Raw genomic sequence first — 19,058 nt, 5'->3', positions numbered from 1 at the left:
CATTTTCATCTGACCACCCACAGCTGATTAGTCAGTGGTGTTGGTTCCCAGAGTGGGGTTCCCGGGCCAACAGTACCACCTGGAACTTGTTGGAAATGTCTATATTCTGGCTCCAGCCCACACCAGGATCTGACCCATCCTCCAGGGTGCTAAGTCTGGCTCTGCCTTTGAAATGTCCCAAGTTCTCCCCACGCCTGACACTCAGTGTGAGTTGCTTTGGAAATTTTTTTGTGCATCTCAGTTCTGATCCACAGAAAAGGAAAGCAATAACCACACTGGAGAACGTGTAGGTTGAAATGAACGTTCTAGACGAGAAGGCTAGGATCCTTTCAAAAGATCAATGAAGAGAAAATGGCAAATGATGCCCATCTGTGGGGGAGGACATGCCAGGGCAGGAACGATGTCGGGAATAGTGAATCTTGCAAGATTTGGGTGACAGACAGTCATCAAGACATGGGGGAAATGATCCGTGGAAATCAAAGAACTGTGGGCATAGGAATTGAGGGTCCATGAGCACTTGGAGAGCACTGAGCAGCTATGCTTTGCTCTGGGGCTCAAAGGGAATGAGGAGACCTGCCTGGGGATGTTCCCACAGGTTAAAGCACAGGTGGGTCTGTTAAAGAACCAGGCTGTGGCCTCTGTGGATAGTCCAGACAAAGGAGTTCTCCTGGGCATAACAGGAGAGCAAGGCTCTCTAAGTGGACAGCTTCTCGGCACAACTGAAGCCTGTCTTTCTTAAGAGAGAGGGGGGGGGGGGGGGGACGGAGGGAGGAAGAGAGACAGAGACAGAGAGGGAGAGAGAGAGAGAGAGAGAGAGAGAGAGAGAGAGAGAGAGAGAGAGAGAGAGAGAGGATCCTTGTCGGAAGTGCACAGGCAAGGAAGAGACCTTTTTAAAACCACGCTCTTACAAGTTTAAAATGCGAAGAACAGCTCCAGATCTAGCAGCGAGGGATCTATGAGCCATCGCTCACAACCACACACGTCCGCGGGGGCGGCCTTCCACACTCAGCTATTAAAACTCATCTTTGACAGGAGTGACTCACACCTGCCCCCAGTCCCCATTCATCGGATGGGGCGGAGCTCATTCTAACAAGCTCCCGAAGGGATACTGAGGCAGATGGTCCCTGGACCACAGAGTCATGTGTCACTACAGGAGAAGAATCAGAATAGAGATGGGCACCGAGCCACAGCATACACATCACAAGCTTCAGTAGCGAGAGGCGTGGTGTGAAACCAAAATGTGCCACCCACTGAAGCCCTGGTTTTGGTTTGTTCCTATAACATAAGGAAGTCAGCAGTCAATGGGAAACAGATTATATAAGTTACTTTTCTCTAAGCAGAACTTGTCACCAAGGGAAGTAAGAGCCATATAAAAAGCAACACCCCATCCCAAAGCACTGCCATGAGGTACAGCCAGGAGCCCTCTGACCCCATCTGCAGGGCAAAGAGGGGGAGCCCCTGGTGCTGCAACCCACTGGCTATAGGGCACTCGACCCTTGGGTTTTGGTCAGGGAAGGTATAGAAGAGAAATATCCAATGCCCAACCTACATCAAAGCTTCCCTCTGGCCAGAAACATGAATAGAGAAAGGTTTGGTCTCAGCACACCTCTAACTCTTCTCTGGAAAGTCCCAGAACTACAACACTTCCTGTATTGGGTCTTGTCTATGAATCTCAGACTGCTCTCTTTGGCAAGAATTCTGCCTCCCCTTTCCTGAGTTCTTGACAGATCTGGATAATAAGCTAGTTGTAACAGAAGTGTTAAGCAATGATTGTGTCTAGGGGCATTTTTTACACTAGTGACTACAGAAGACTTGTATATAAATATGGTAAAGCCAGTCCATGTCCTACACATGACTTAGTTTATGAAGTCAGCTTTAGGTACCTTACTCAACTAACAGCCAGAGGCCACTAGCTTAGCAGACAGTAGATTGTAAGTTATGAAGGATGAACCCCTTATTCCTCATTGCATCTCTCTACTCTGGCACCTAGAAGGGCAGTGGTCCTGAAGAGAGATGCTCCAAGAATGAGAACTGAATTAAAGAGCGCCAGTGCCTAATGGGAAACGACATCACCCTCTCATCCTGGTACAAAGACTGAAACACAGAAGTCACTGAGGCACCTGTTAAGATCTAGTCTTCTGGACTCCATCCAAGACTCAGTACATCAGATGCTGTGGGATCTGCCTACATTTGTCACAGGTACCCAGGGAATATTACACACATGAAATATAAGACCAACAGCCTTATCCTCATGGGAGCTTGTGGGCACTAACACGAAAGGATGTAATTAAGCAAAAAGTTTGGAACAGCCACAAACACAATAGAGGTGGGCGGCTTCTTCCTCTCCATCCCAGCTGGGGCCCTTGGATATGTGAATACATATTATCTGAGGAAGGTGGGAAGACAAGAGACCAAGGAGGAGGATGGTCCAGAATAGCTGCAAACACTCAGAGACTTCAGAAGGTGGGACATGCTAGTTTCCCAGATGATGGAGGAGTACTGGGCCCCATCAGCACCATCGGGTCATCATTCAGGGTAGCTCAACGGAGAGCAAACAGCTAGTGGTTCTACTCCACTGTAGAAAGAAGAAGCACAGGGGGAGAGACCCTCCCTCTGTGCCACACACTGCTGTCTGGCAGTCGGGCAGCAAACCATCTTCCCTGATGCGCCTCCTTACTCAGCGGCAGGTCTGGCAGGGGCGTGTCAGTGGCTCAGCTGGTGGGATCCTGCCCAGGCTCCTGTGCCTGTACCCTGAGAGGCTAAGAGGCTTCCCGTTGCCACCCTTCCTGCATCAACAGGGGATTCTGCAACTGCTGGCAGCTGTCACGGGAACATCAAACGTGGATGTTTATGCCAAGCCTCATTTACACAAGCTACTTCTCCCCCAAGAGATGAATTTTTAAAACAAACAGCACTTCCATATGCTAGAGGCACAGTACATCAGCACTGGGGATCCCCAGACGGAAACATAAGTCAGGCTGGGGCAGACACCTAAATAAATCGTGTTAGGGTGAAATTCCTCTCTGGAGCAGGAGGAACCTCTAAGCGATGGCTCAGGTCCCTCCAAAGATGGCAAGCTCTCCCCGAAAGGAGCGTTCTCAGAACGGTCCAGACCCCTCAGCATCATCACTGACACGCACTTGCCTCATGACCCAGCCAGCTGCACCAACTGTGTCCCAGCATCCCTGTTCACACATACTCTCATTCCATCAGGGACATCTGAGGACCCCGCACATTGGGTATGGATTCTTGTGTGCCCATTAAGTATTTTCTAAAGCCCCTGAGGCTTGGGGCTCTGATCCTCAAAGATGAAGATGCTGCCTGTGGGGATATACAAAGGTGTTTGAGAAAGGAGGCGGCATGAAACGGGAACACACAGCTTGTCCAAAGACACAGGCCACTAAGGTCTCTGCTGAGGAGCAGTCTGGCCACTGAGGAAGTCTCAGCATGGGAAGCTGAAGTCACCCAGGTCATGGCCTCCTCCTTTAATTCTGCTTCCGGAGACTGTAGGAGGGAGGAAGCCCATGATCTGATGTGAGCCATACAGAGTCTGCATTGCTTCCCAGGGAAGAAAGGAGCAGGCAAGAGAGCCGGCACAGGGTGGGGTTGTAACTACATTTAGGACCCATGATGGTCTGGGTGTTGGGATCCCCCCGACTCCCCTGAAAGTCATAGCTGGAAACTTAATTCCCCATGTAGCAGTATCAAGAGGCAGAACCTGCAGGAGGTGATGAGGTCATAAGAACTCTACCATCCTGAATGGGATTAGTGATTTTGTAAAGGAAGCTCCAGGCCAGCCTGGTCTAAGAGACTTTATAAAGAAATTAAGTAAGGAAACATGAAAGGAGTTATGCTGTCCTAGCCACCAAGTAAGCACACAGCTAGAAATCATGTTCCGTCTATGAGGACCATCCCTCATCAGCCCTGACTCTGTTGTCCCCTCCGTCTTGGACTTCCCAGTTCCCAGAACTGTGAGAATTAAGTTTCCATGGTGACCCAGTCTCAGGCATTTTGTGACAGCATCCTGACTACATTGAAGCAGGACATAATACAGACATGAAGCCCATCACCTATGCTGTGACCCCAGAGGGGAAGGCATCTCCCATCATATGCTGGTGTGGCAAACTCCACCTACCCCCTCTCTGGGCACTCTCAGACCCCAAGCAAAGGCTGTGAGTGAGACCCAGGGGAGGTGCTGGTCCTCTGGGGATGACTCCTTTGTCCTGAGGTGTCCTTAAGCTGCCTTCAGGGATGTGGATCTGGTGTGGCGACCATGGCTGTGGGTGTCCTGCAGCCTAGTAGGGAATCTTTCTTTTTTCTTTTTCTGTAATTAACCGCATGGGGGATTGGATGCCCCTAGCCGTCTTGGCATTACAGGATCTCACTAAGTGGCTCAGGCTGGCCACGAACTCAACCTGTAGCCCAGAGTGACCTTAAATTTACAATCCTCCTGCCTCAGCCTCCCAGGTAGCTAGGACCACAGGCCTGGAGGTAGTTAGGCCTGTCACTTTGTAACCATCACAGGCCCCATCCGCACATCTGTGGCCTGGCATTCCCATATGCAAAGGTATATAATAACCAACATAGGCATGGGGTCGAGTTTACACAGCCCTGACGTGGAAAACAAAGGCAGTATTAACAAGTAGCTAAGAGTCAAAGGCAGGAGGTGGGAGGCACTACGTGTCTCCCTAGGTTGAAAGAAAAAATCATACCAAGGAACAAGACAAGTAGATTGGTTGGTAGAGTGCTTGCCTGACATGTATAATGCATAGGTGTTCCACCTTTACCTAAGCCAGGATATAACAGTGCCTGCCTATAATCCCAATACTCAGGAGGTAGAGGCAGGAGATAGGTAGGTCAAGGCCTTTCTAGAATACTTAGTGAGTCTGAGGCTAGCCTGGGCTAACCTAAGATCCTATTTCAAGCAACAACAACAAAATTGCTGGCCACAGCCAAAACCAACCCCGAGAGAAAGAAAAGCCACAAACCAACTCCGTTCTCCACCAGCGCAGAGTGGGTCCCATCACAATCACTGGCATCCTGCTCTCCAACCTGGTCATTCAAATCCAAATCTGGTTGATGGGACCCATTTCCAAAGTGGGATTCGTCCTTCTCGGAGCCAGCGTCTCCATTCTCCAAGCCGTTCTGAGTCTTCTTCAGGGGCATGATTTGCAAGCCACTGGGTGTAGTCCTATAAGACACAGTCTTAGCAGCCCTGTCTCCAGCCCCAGGGGCCTTTCCTGAAGACCCCTTCTTGGGCCTGGACAGGGGAGAGTTGATACGCTTCCGCTTGTGGGAAGTTGATTTGCTCTTCCCGGGCTCCAGAGGCCTGTGGGAGAGTCTCTCCACTGGCGGGCTGCGGGTGTCACGAAGGAGCTTAGAGGCTCCAGCCTGCTTCCCTGACTTCACCCTCTTGTCCTTGGACACATGCAGCCCATTGAACTCATCAATAAACTCCTCACAGTGCAGGAGGTGATGCTCTGGCTCCCACGTGTCCTCGGTGCTGCCATAGCCTTTCCATCGGATAAGATATTCCCATTTCCCCTTCTTGTTCTTCCTCTTGTCCACAATCCTTTCAACCTGGGAATGCAAAACAGGAGAGTGAGAAATAAGACATAACAACCTATTTTCCAAAATGCCTCAGGTCATCTTAGGTCCAGGTACAGATGGACAGGCAAACACCAAGTCCCTGCTAACATCAGCTAGAAGAGCCCCCAACACCCAATCTAGAAATTTTAGAGTGGAAAATTACTAACAGTAAAGCTTGCCTGATGACCTGCAGACATGTCAAGTTCATGCACTTGAGAAGCTTTAAGACAGACAAGGATGTGCAATGTAGAGATGAAGCCATGTGGAGTTCTTGTTGAGAAACAGACAAACGTTAGGTGGCAGGTGACATGTAAGATTGTACCTCCCTGGTGACTTGGCTTTAAACGAAAGCCTTGTGTTCAGGCTTATAAAAGACTGTCCCATGCACTCCCACAGAACTCTTGCACTTTATCTGGGTGGCGGCCAACTTCACAAGGTCATAAATCGCCAAGCCTTTGCTGCTCTGAGACTACAGTGCTTGCTATTCTGAGTGGGGGTCTTTGTTCCAGTCCATCCTAGGCAGGAAGAGCAACGTAACATTCCCAGGAGTGCTAGGGAGAGAGCTGGCTTGTTTCAGAACACAGCTGAAGGGTTGGGGTTTTAGTTTAGCTGGGCCCTGGGTTTGATTCTGCAGTCCTGCTACTTCCACTCAAAACTAAAACATCACAATCATGATCATGTTCCATGGTGCCTCTTCAGGCTATACCCCACTGAAAATATCCACATACCCACTCTCATTCACTCTCGTTGAAATCGCACTACAGACTTTCTCTAGAGATTTTTACTGTTAGGGCTGCAAAGTGGAGTTTGAAAGACCCATCTGACAAGGATTTCTGCTCTTATAAAAATAAGTAATATTAATTGAGCAATAATACATATGGCATCACACTAGTTTATCTTTGTGATATCATTGCTATTTTATATAATAAATCTTTTAAAAAAGATTTTTATATTTATATGTATGTATGTGGGGGTGGGGATAGTGCATGTGTGGAGGCCAGCAGAGGGTCTAGCTGGAGCTGAAATCACAGGTGGTAGTGAGCAACCTGATCTGGGTGTTAAGAACCAAACCCAGGTCCTCTGCAAGGGCAGTACATGCTCTTAAATGCTGAGCCATCTCTTTGGTCCCTGTAAAATAAACCTAATGTACAGCTTTCATTAACATACACTAGGCATTTCTGAGGTGGACACTGTATGGAATGACGGCCTGAGGACCTGCCCATCACGTTTTCTCCTGACATCCCAATAAGGTAAGCATCTTCTCTGTCTCCACTTTATGTTGAGGACACTAGGACACAGAGGCAAGTCACTTAACTCCTGGAGCTGCTCAGGGAAGAACTGGGGTTGGAACAACTCTCACCCCAAACATTATCTCTCAATCCCTATAGCAGGCTAGCCTTCTCAGCGGCAAGAATCATTCACATTGAACAAAATGGATTGGCATCAGCCAAGGTGGGTTCTTCCCGGTGCAACCTTCCCAGCTGCCACACAGGAGTGCGACGTGGAGGCAGAGAGAGGAGTACAGCACTTGTTGAGAGACCACTGGGTGCCAGGCATACTGCCGTGGGAAACACTGTTATCCTCTCGCCTGGCAGGTGAAGAGACTGGGTGTACTGGTTAGGGCTTCTGTTGCTGTGATAAAACACCTCAACCTAAAGCAACTTGGGAAAGAAATGGTTTCTTTCAGATTACAACTCGGGTCACAGTCCATCACCGAGGGATGGCAGGGCAGGAACTCAAGGCAGGAACTGAAGCAGAGGCCATGGAGGAATGCTGCTTACTGGCAGCAATTTCGCTCTCTATGGCTCTCCCAGCCTGTTTTCCTATACAACTCAAACCCATCTGCCTAGAGGTGGCACCACCCACAGTGGGCTGGGCCCTCCCACCTCAATTATTAATTAAGCACATGCCCTACAGATTTGCCTACATTCCAGTCTTAAGGGGGCATTTTCTCAATTCAGATGCCTTCTTCCTATATATGTCTAGGTATGTGTCAAGTTGACAAAAACCAACCAGGACACGGTACATGAGGTAACTTGCCCAGGAGCATAAGCCAGGCGATAGTAGAGGTGGGTTTCAACATACTGCCCATGTCTAAGCTACCTGCTACTATCTAGAAACACATCCCCTCATATTGCACAGATAAACACAGTCAGGGTAATACTGGGTCTGTGCTAATAGCTGATGTATCAAAGTAAAGGGTCATTTTTATTAAAAAATTTAAACATTTATTTATTTATTATTTGGGGGGTGCATATGCCACTGTGTACATGTGGAAGTCAGAAGACAACTTGCAGGAATTAATTCTTCTTCCACCACGTGGGATCCAGGGATCAAACATGAGTCACTAGGTTTGGTGGCAAGAGTCTTGGCTTATGTCATCTTGAGTGACATAAGCCAAGGGTACTTTAAGAGTTCATTTACTACCCTTTCAACCTCATTATCCATTTGAATTTGGCTTTGCCTGTGGCAGCTGGTCAAAGTGCAAAGAATGAGTGTCTGCAGAGTGCTCAGCTCTAAAGGAGACATCTGCATCACACTTCTTCCCCCTAAGGCTCAAGAATCATCACAGACAAGGGGGCAGAAGCTAAGAGACAGAGGTTGGAGGGGAAGTTGAGAGAAACAGTATCCTCTGGACACGACAGACCCACTGTGCTCATAAACTCACACAGCTGTGACTGCCTACACAAAATCAAGCCAGTCAATGTTCCAGCATGGGAGAGGGGGTTGGGGTTCACAAGACTCCCCAGCTAAGGAGCTGCTGACAGTTGATGGATTCTGGGGAAGGGAGTTGGTTTTCTGTAAGGGTGTGACCCCTGGTAGGGTGACCATACTCCAATGGAAGGTCCACACCCATTTACATATGGGTGGCATGAACTAGACTCAGTAGTTCTAAAACGGAGAGTGAGAAAGTACAAAGTTGGGAAGATGGAAGATAAGGAGAATCTTGGAGGACTTAAGGAGGTGAGGAGTAGGGGGGGCAGGATCAAAATATATATTATGATTGTATGAAATTCTCAAGAATTAATAAAAGCATATACCTGTTTTAAAATGTGTTGGTGCACGCCTTTAGTCCCAGCAGTGAGGACGCTGAGATAAGCAGATCTCTGCAAGTTTGAGGAGAGTTTAGTCTCTAGAAAGAGCTCTGTCCTACAACCCCCAAGTGCTCAATTTCCGTGAAAAACAATCTAAAAACACTGCATTCAAACATATTTCTTTTGTTGTTGTTGTTTCTTTTGGTGCTACCGGAGACTGGACCCAGGACCCAAGACCTTGTGAATGCTAAGTAAGTGCTCTCTCATGCAAAAACGCCCCTACTTTTCACCCATACATTTCAGTGTCCACACAATACATTTACAGGATGAAATTCTGATTCACTTGCACTGAACTACAAGTAAAGACTGTACTCCTGAAACGTACAGAAGAGAAGACAGGAGGGAGAGGCAGGCACAGTGAGAGCGCTAGCTGTTGTAAAGGAATAGATATAAGGGCCCCCCTAAATGACTCTGCGTGTTTACAGATTGAAATTTTGTGAACTGGGATCATCTCCCTGGTGATTAACATGTAACAGAAGCACTTGGAAATAACGAGGTGGCTTTTACTGCTCTGCCTTAATAAATATGGATCTAGCTAGGTCACACCTCCTCCTTATAACACTGCCTCTTGGACAATTTTAACTGATTCCTTAATTGAGTCACCTTTATTTAAATTCACCATTTTCTATTACAATTTCCCTCCTTACAAGACTCTGTTTTGGATGCATTTCATAAATCACACAAACTCAACAGTTTTTTAAAAATAAAACTGGGATCAATTCATCCTGTACCCACCCTGTTGGGTCAAAGGTACTGATAGTCAATTAATAATAACACTTCAGAAAGCTCTGAGGGTTTCTGAAAGAGCCTGCAGCCTTGCTCCCTTTGAGGACATTGTGGGGAGAGACTCTGTGCAGTTGACAGAATAGGAAGAGGGAACAAGCAGCCTCGCAGTGTCTGGAATGGCAACATGCCCAAGGACACCAGCCTGGACTGTCACCAGAAAATACACAGCTCTTGAGAGCTAAGGGGTGCTTAATAGAATGGAGGTCTCTGCTCTAGAAAGTATAGGTTTGGCTCCTGCAGTGAAGGGATTCCTCCCCCAGATAAGGCAGAAGACAATGTTTCACAGTGGGTAGATGTACAGGTGGGTGGGTAGATGGATGATAAGTGGATTATGATGGATGATGGATAGATGGATAAACAGATAAATGCAAGGGTAGATGAATGCATGGATGGATGGGTAGAAGGTGGGTAGATGATAAATGGAAAGCATGATTAAATGGATGGATGATGGATAGATGGGCAAATAGGTGGATGCATGGATGGATGAATGCATGGATGAATGAGTAGCTGGCTGAACGATGGCTGGTTGGGTAGATTGATGGATGGATGATGGATGGATGGATGGATGGATGGATGATGGATGGATGGATGGATGAATGAATGGATGAGTATCTGGCTGAACAATGGCTGGTTGGGTAGATTGACAATGGATGGATGGATGGATGGATGGATGGATGGATGGATGGATGGGTAAATCCATGGAAGGATGACTGATAGATGAATAGACAGCTGGCAGGTGAAGGAATGGGCAGAGGGTTGAGCTCATGAAATGATGATCAGATGGATGGATGGCAGTCATATTAAAATGAAGTTAGCATAATATTAAGAGCAAAGGCTTTAGAACAAGACCATCTTGGTTAAATCCCTTATTAAACCCTATTATGTATTCCTAAGCACATTGATAAATGTCTTTGGGCCTACGGTGACTCATACAGCAAGGAGCAAGGAGGAAGTAACTGGCCCATTTCACTGGGTGGCTGTGGACAATATACAAATAGAAGTTTTCACATTCCACAATAAAAGTTACTTAATCTTGTATAGCCTCCTATGACCACAACACTTGCTGGTGTCCATGACCAGAATGTTTCCCCACCTTGCACAAAATGACCTCAAGTGACAATCAGTTCCTTCCCAAAGACAAGAGAGTGTCTACCTACTTGAATAAATCCTTTCAAGTACAGAAGGAGGCTGCACACAGTAGTGCTGCTCCACAATCCAGTTGCTGTCGGGAAGGGTGCAGAGTCTAGACGGCTGGATGCCACACTGGAGGGAGAGCTAGTTCTGTTCTCTTCAAGTTACTGAGGGTTTCAACAGACCACTGCTTCCACCACTGTCCCACTCACAAAGCCACTGGACACATAAACTACCTCAATACCAACTACAAACAGAATCAATGGTATCACCCCTAGTAGCTTGTTGTTTAAAGGGAAAAAAAATGCCAACCTCTATCCCTATGACTGGAAACTTGTCCAATCACTCTAGACCTCAGTTTCTCCATCTGAAACAGACTTAACAATCTCAGTACTAATAGGACTGTGAGGAGGAGTGGAAAGATTGCAATACACAAAAACATCTTCAGAAGCCCACAGTACCTGGAAATGAAAAGGGACTGGTCTCCTATGCATTAAGCCAGTAGACACAATTGCTTTCCATGGCTTTGTCTGGTGTTTAGAACAAACAAGAAAGGTACTTTTTGGGTTTTGAAGAAAAATTGCTCTTTCTGAAAGACCAAAATACCTCCAGGGAACTCGGGGGAAAGATGACCCCAAGCATCTCACTGTATTTTGGTCGCTGTCACCTCTGGTGACTCACCCTCCTTCCCTATTTGCCTGTGTTGGCTCCTCTTCCAGGAAGACTCTCACACTGACCTTAATGCTTTTTTCTCTGCTGGCTGAGGCTCAAGTCACCTGGACTTGACCTTGCCTGTGATTACATTTCCTACCTGAGACATCTTACTTTTCTGGAACCCCTCCCACCCCCCTCTGTCCTGTCTCCGAACTCCTCACACCTTCTGACAACAGAGGTGTGACCCTTATCTGGGCAAGTCCATCTCCTAACACTTCACCTACCTGTACAGGTCATCAGCATCATCTAGAGCTCATTCCTTGCAAACAGAAGAATTGTCAATGCAATCTCCTTGTGCTTATATGCATTCACAAACATGTGAATGGTATTAGAAGAGCTGACATGCTCACACCCCCACAGGCTTCTTTTTTCCTGAGATGAGCAACATGAGATGCTGAACTATTCCTTAGGGTTCAACTAAATTGTTAATTAACATTTACACTCTCTGATCCCAGATAACTTGAGACGATGCTACTGCAGCTGGGGGGTAGGGAAGTCCAGATGCAATCATTACCTGTGTCCCAGTGACCCCAGGATGACTGTCCCATTAGGAATAATAATGATGGCAGTCCCAGGAATTACATTAATCACTAATAAAGTGTTCATCTCATCTCTGTGCCCACTCTTTCAGCTTGTTATCATTCTCGCTATTTGACAAGTGGGGAGACTGAGGCTCAGGGAAGATGGTGACTTCTTTGTGTCACATATCCAATAGGTTGTTACTCAAGATTTGAACTCAAGGTCACTGGACTCCATAACCAGTAGGAAGTTACTGGGCAAACATCAACTCTGTGGACCATCGATATTCAGGGAGAGGCATGAAGAAGGCAAGCACTTCACAGATGTGACTCACTGGATGGATCGTTGTGAACAGAGACACATCTGTCCAGCAGAAAACCACAGAGCATGGAGAGTGAGTGCCAGGCGATGTGTAAGAAGGAATGAGGAAAGAGGGCCGAGGAGGAAGTTAAGAGGGCAGACATAGACAGAGGCAGAGAGGTGAACCTTCCTCGGATGAATTTCTGGGAAGAAAGAAGCAAGACGGGGCTAAAAGAAGCTGAAAAAAGGAGAAAACTTAGATCCAGGTGACACCCACGAGGGGCCACCCATTGTACTTCCCAGCCTCCTACGACCAGGCAAACACAATAAGAGCAATGGCTGATATTTGTTCAGCCAGCCACTGCCAAACATGATCCCAACGTATTAACTCATTTCATCTTCAAAACGACCCAGTGAGATGATTTTATTTCCTCTTTTATAGAGGACAAAATGAGGCTCCTGGAAGTTAAAGACCATGCACAGGCCCTACCTCTGATAAGCATCACAAAGCTCAGAACTGTCCACAGTACTTTGGCTTCAGGCCCCACCTTTTCAATGGATGCCTTACACATACCCCACATTGTGTGTGGTGGGTCCAACCTGAGAAGGTCAACAGAGCATCTGTCTGCACCCTTAGAGCTTTTCTCTCCGTGCATGCCAAGGTTACCCACACACCTGTGGCACCTTTACATCATAAAGATTAGCTTCCCAGTCTTGACACTCCTGGGGATTTCCAGCATGCCCTGTGGGCCCCTCTCCCTAATCCTCGATCACTTTCCCTATCCCAGGTTTTCCCTTCAACCCTAGACACACACACCCCGTCCCCCATCCCCCACTTCCCCCCACTGGGAAAGAAAAAGAGAAAACTATAATCTCTCCAGTACTCAGGATCCCCTACCAAAGACTTTCCAGACTCTTGAAGGCATTGCTTCCCTGCACACAGGATTGGCCTTGGCCTCTGAGAGCAAAGAACAGGGACAACCAAAGATAAAGGGTGATGTCCCTTAGGCAGTCTACCAGAGTAGCCATCCCTGAATAAAAATATAACTCATTCCTTTGATCCCACAAGGACATCTTTCTCTTTCTGGAAGCAACTGCCCACTTTGGTGTGTCAGTTAGAGAGTATCCCAGTTGGAAAGAAAGGCAGGAAGAACGTGGTCTACCCAGCAACACCATCCTGGGAAGATGGCTGCTAGACCAAGACACTTGACCCAAACCCAAGTAAGTCAAACTTGAGTCCAGGTGAGATCTGACCTGGAGGTTCCCTGGCAGCCAAGTGATAAAGGTGTCAAGAGGGGTCTCCACAATCTTCTAATGGGAACCCTACCCTACAGAAGCCTGGCTTTCATCAGGAACACACAGACTCATAGAAATGTCTACAACATGAACATGGCCAAAACCCAAAACTCTCCAGAAAGCCACATTAATGAGGCATCCCACTATATGCTTTCAGTGGGCATGGGTGGTGTTTTCCATTACTGTAAAAAAAAAAAAAAAGACCTCTGTACTCAAAGGGGACAGATTATAAAAATGAAATTGACAGACTGAAAAGGAAAGTGACATGATGACATGATGGAAGAATCACTTACATGAAGAAAGGGGTCAGGTAACCGAGAGAGGAAAAGCCAGAGAAGGTAGATAATCCCACAGGAACCAGGAAGGGCCAAAATCAGGAAGTAAACCAACTGATGGCATCGACGGCAGCCTCACCCAACTCCCCAGGATTACAGTGGGGACAGTCACTCATTTTAAAGAAAATATCCATGAAAATAAGGCTAGGCATCCAGAAGAGCTTACAGAGGTCCAACCAACATTGGTGGAGGAAAATGGGACAGAAATGCTAATCAAGGCATAGGAGGGAAAAAATCTCTATGTCCAGAGTCTGCAAGTCCAGAAGTGTACTCAGTGGTGGTGGTGGAAGATGGAGGAGGAGGAATGTGAAGACTGTTTCTCACCTTACAAAACATCTTCATTTCAACAAGCTAAACCCTGTCCTGTCACATGACAACCCTCCTCCATCCGGAAGAGCAATTTCAGGGAATGATAAACACAATATACAATGAAGAAACAAATACTGAGCTGGGGAGATTGTTGCAGAACATTCCTTTGCACTGTGTGAAGATGTGTCACTGTGATTGCTTTAATAAAGAGCTGAATGGCAAATAGCTAGGCAGGAAGAGGTTACGAGAGACTTCTGGGAACAGAGAGGTCTCAGGGAAGAAGAAAGGCGGAGTCGCCACCCAGACTGAGAGGGAGCAAGACATGTGGGAAGAGAGGTAAAAGCCACGAGCCATGTGACAGCATGTAGATGAATAGAAATGGGTTAATTTAAGTTATAAGAGACAGTCAGAAACAAGCCTAAGTTATAGGCTGAATTTTCATAATTAATAAATTGTCTCTGTGTCATGATTTGGGGGCTGGTGGTCCAAAAAAGTCCGTTTACAGGAGCTAGTGCAGTAGACAAAACATTTGTTGTGCAAATTCAAGGATATGGCTTTGGATCTTCAGCACTGATATAAAGCCAGTTTCCAGGTGTTCTGGAACACACCTGTAACCCCAGTTCTATGAGGTAAAGGGGGAGAGGCAGAGGAATCCCAGGGCTTGCAGCACAACCTGTCTAGTCAAAACGGCAAGTTCAGGTTCAGTGAGAGACCATGTCTCAAAAACTAAGATGAAGAGTCTTATACAAAGACACCCAACATTGATCTCTGGCAGCCATACTCATATGTACACACTTATACACATACACACACACACACACACACACACACACACACACACACACACACACGTACACAGAGGGGGACAAACACTGTGAACTATAATATTCTTAACTACTGGTTAAGTAGTCTTCTGAGGCAAAGGAGGAGGATCTTATCTCATGTTTTAGGGAGCAAAATGTAAATGACTCACTTTCAAAAACATGGCTCACACTTATACTTCAAAAACTGATTTACAACCTAAACCCTACAACTTCATGGGGGTGGAGGGGCAGCAAGACCAAGACATATGACTTGTGTTCACTCCCTGGACCCCATATGGCAGAAGGGGCGAACTGACTGCTGCAAGTTGTCCTCTGATCTCCATGTACACACACACACACACACACACACACACACACACACACACACACACACACACACAAAAATAAATAACTGTAAATTTAAACTCAAGAAGGCACAGGAAGGGGATGCCCTCCTGTGTTCTCTGTTGCTGTGATAAACACCATGACCAAAATCAAGTTAGAGGAAGAAAGTATTTATTTCATCTTACAACTCCCAGGTCACAGTCCAGTGAGGGACTTCAGGGCAGGAACTCAAGGCAGGAACCTGGAGGCAGGAACTGAAGGTCATAGGGAAATGCTGCTCACCATGGCTTACAGTACCCCCTGCCCAGGGATGACATTTCCCACAGTGGGCTGGACCCATCCAGGTCAATCATTAACCAAAAAAAAAAAAAAAAGAGAAAGAAATAAAAAAGAAATGCCCCCATGCACTTGCCAACAGGCAATCTGATGGAGGCATTTCCTCAACTGAGGATCCCTCTGCCCCAATGACTCTAGTTTGTGTCAAGCTGAGGAAAACTACACAGCCCAGGAGATATGCACACACATATGTGGAGTGGTGAGAAAGAAGATTCAGTGAGGACCCAGAGTTCTGTCTACTACTAGATGTTCTGTCTGGAGGATGAGATGAGCAGAAGCAAAGGCAAAGCGACCCCCAAAGGACCGCTTCAACAACAGTGCACAGATACAACTCAAGAACAGCACATGATTTCAAAACCATGGTCAGACAACAAACACAGGAATCAGTCTAGAAGAGGCTGGGGACACAGCTCTCTCAGTAAAATGCAAGCATGAGGATCTGAGTTCAAATCACCAGCATCCACTAAAAAGCCTGGCACAGCAGCACACTCCTGTGCTCTCATCCACCTGGGGAGGTGGAAACAGGAGCGTGCCTGGGACTCAGAGGCCAGGTAGCCTAGCCAAAACATCATGTCCCAGGTTCACTGAGACATCCTGTCTCAAAAAACTAGGGTAGGGAAGTAACTGAGGAAGACATATCCGACAGTGATGTCTAGCTGCCATATGCATACACATGCATACACCCGTGTGCATATACATGCATATATATGTGTGTGTGTGTACACATACATGTACACACACATCCATACACACATATGCACATACACTCATGTGTACACACATGAAAGCACACTCAAACACACACTTGCACACAATGTACATAGACACAAAGAACATAGTTTTACACCGTGAAGAGTGAAGAGCCAGTGTCCAACTTCTGTATCCTGTCACTGGTGAAGCACACCCCACACTGGGAATGTATCTCAGTGGATGAATGCTCACCTAGACTGTGCAAGGCCCTGGGGTTCCATCTAAGAAGGATGTTTGCACATATTTTGAAAAAGGGGGCCTCTGCCTTCAGGAAAAGCAAATATATCCGCAAAAACGACAAGAACAATCACAGCATTTTTCTTTGGAAGAGACAGAAAACCGAACAAGGAAATACTTTCAAAAGTGAATAAACTGTATTATATGCACGTGGGAGACACTAGTCAAAGATCAGAAAATTGAGAAGTGTAGCGTCTAGGAGCATGGGTACAGACACCATGCTGATTCCAAGAGGCACATCTGAGAGACTGAACACCAGGCAAAACTCAGCCCCAGGAGCAGTCTCATTGAGGACAGAGTGGGGCAGGTGGAGCAGCATGCTGGAGACAGTGACAAGAGCCACCAGACAATTTCCTGAGATGTAGAAAGTCTTCAACCTAACCACTGTGGTGAGACGGACATCTGTCAGTCGCTCTAACTTCAGATGTGCAGGTTTACTGAAGGTGAAGACCCACAGATGTGGAAAGAGGAAACGGGCATCTAAAACCAAATGAGAAGATGGAAATAAGGTCCATGGTACAAAAGCCACCTCAAAAACAAGGTAACATTAAGATCAGGATGGGGAAAACCACAGAGATGCAGACCCAAGCTGGGGGGGGGGTGCTCATGGACTGTGGCCTGTCAGCTGGGGAGCATGCATGGGACCAAACTAGGCCCTCTGAATGTAGGTGACAGTTATGTGGCTAGATCTGTTTGAGGAGCCCCTGGCACTGGGACCAGGACTGATCCCCAAAACGGCTTTTTGGAACATTCCCTAGGGTGGGATACCTTGCTCAGCCTTGACGTGGGGTGGGAGTGTAGGGGAGGCTTGGTCCTGTCTCAACTTAGTATGCCAGACTTTGTTGACTCCCCAAGGGAGGCCTTACCCTCTCTGAGGAGTGGATAGGGAGTGGGAGAAGGGGAGGGAGGGGGAACTGGGATTGGTATGTAAAATGAAAAAAAAAACTTTTTTTTTAAATAAAAAAAAGAAATAGAAGCCATAAAAATACTAAGAGATGAAAGGAGAAATGAGACTAAATATATAACACACACCAAAACCAACCAAACCTGTGTGTGCGTATTTACAGTGGCATTGTTTGTAACTGCCCGATCACGAATTGACAGCAATCCTTCAGCAAGGAAGCAGATAAACAAACTGAAGAGAACCCACAGAACTGACTACCACTCAGAAACAAAAGGCAGCAAGCCACTGATTCGCACAGCACCCAGAGTGAATCTGAAATTCCTTCTGCACAGTGACAGAAGACAGACTCAGAAGGCTGACTATTACACAGTTCCCACCCTGGAAAAGACGAAAACCATGGAGATGGGGAGACCTGTGAGTGTCAGAAGCCACTTCGGAGGGATGACTGCACAGGGCGACACCAGGGGAAATTTTCATGTCATGCAACTGCCTTACATGACGGTGGCCGTGATCATGTGACTACTAGACAGGTGTCAAAGCCGACAGAACTACAGAGAGAGACCACAAAGTGACCTTCAAGGTGTGTATTTTGAAAAAAAATTAGCTGGGGGTGAGCTGTGAAGATAGGTTAGTTGAAATGTTTGCCACAGAAGTTTAAGGACCTGACCCTGAATTCCTAGAATCCACATAAATCCATATACAGGTGAGCTGGGAAGGTGGAGACAAGGGATCCCTAGGGCCTGCTGGCCTGCTGGTCTAACCAAAAGTCAGTCAGCTCTAGGTTCAGTGAGAGATCCTGTCTCCAAAAAAAGGGGGAGAAATATGACTGAGAAGACCTGGCATTGAACCCTGCCCTCCACACACACAAATCGGCCTTAAGGCTAGGGGGACCTAGGATGGATCGACGCCTGTGACAACTGACTTGCACGGTGGCAGACAGAGGTGATGTAGTATGAATGAAGGGGGTAGGGGAAAGGAGCTGCCCATGTAAATTCAGGGAAAGAAAGCATTTTAACTGAATAAAATACAGGAACGGCCACACATTGGATTTGACATCAATACCAGATACACTAGTGGGTAAATCTGCTTCTCCTACAGACACAAAATAAATCAGGAGATAATATATGTGTGTGTGTATGTGTGTGTGCACACATGCACATATGTACACACATACTAAGTTTGAACAAATAAGTGAATAAACTGGAGGCTTTGGAACCAGGTTGTCCACAGGAGATGAAGTCATGTATAAGTTAGGATAACCCTTTGATAGCAGAGTCCAAGACATTAGCGTGAACTCTTGTTTATTTTCACACACACACACACACACACACACACACACACACACACACCAATAAATACATAAATATGCTTACATGTGTCATGGATTGGTATGCACATAGCATCTCCTACACCTGCACTCTGAGATTGGCTAGAAGCAGAGACACCCAGCAGTCGTAAACACACAACATATCCATGATTCTCCACCAGAAGGAACCAGGGTCCCCAGAGAACCCTCTGACAGGATATGCACCAAATGAATCTGGAGGGCCTTGTTATGCCCACAATGATGGGAGAATGAAACAGGAGTGAACTAAGGAGCTGCCCATGA

General features: G+C 46.8%; 1 protein-coding gene across 1 annotated transcript in view; it reads right to left on the bottom strand.

Moving 5' to 3' along the window:
• Positions 1-19,058, bottom strand: part of Cdyl2 (chromodomain Y like 2) — a 197,026-nt gene that overhangs the window by 55,287 nt on the left and 122,681 nt on the right. The window contains exon 2 of the mRNA XM_052727883.1: positions 4,989-5,580. Coding sequence (XP_052583843.1) covers positions 4,989-5,580 — 592 coding nt within the window. The remainder of the gene's footprint in view (positions 1-4,988; positions 5,581-19,058) is intronic.

This window comes from Peromyscus californicus, unplaced genomic scaffold, assembly GCF_007827085.1.
Source record: "Peromyscus californicus insignis strain IS unplaced genomic scaffold, ASM782708v3 Scaffold_8__1_contigs__length_139910024, whole genome shotgun sequence".
Taxonomy (NCBI): Eukaryota; Metazoa; Chordata; class Mammalia; order Rodentia; family Cricetidae; genus Peromyscus; species Peromyscus californicus.
This window is presented reverse-complemented; position numbering and strand designations above follow the sequence as displayed.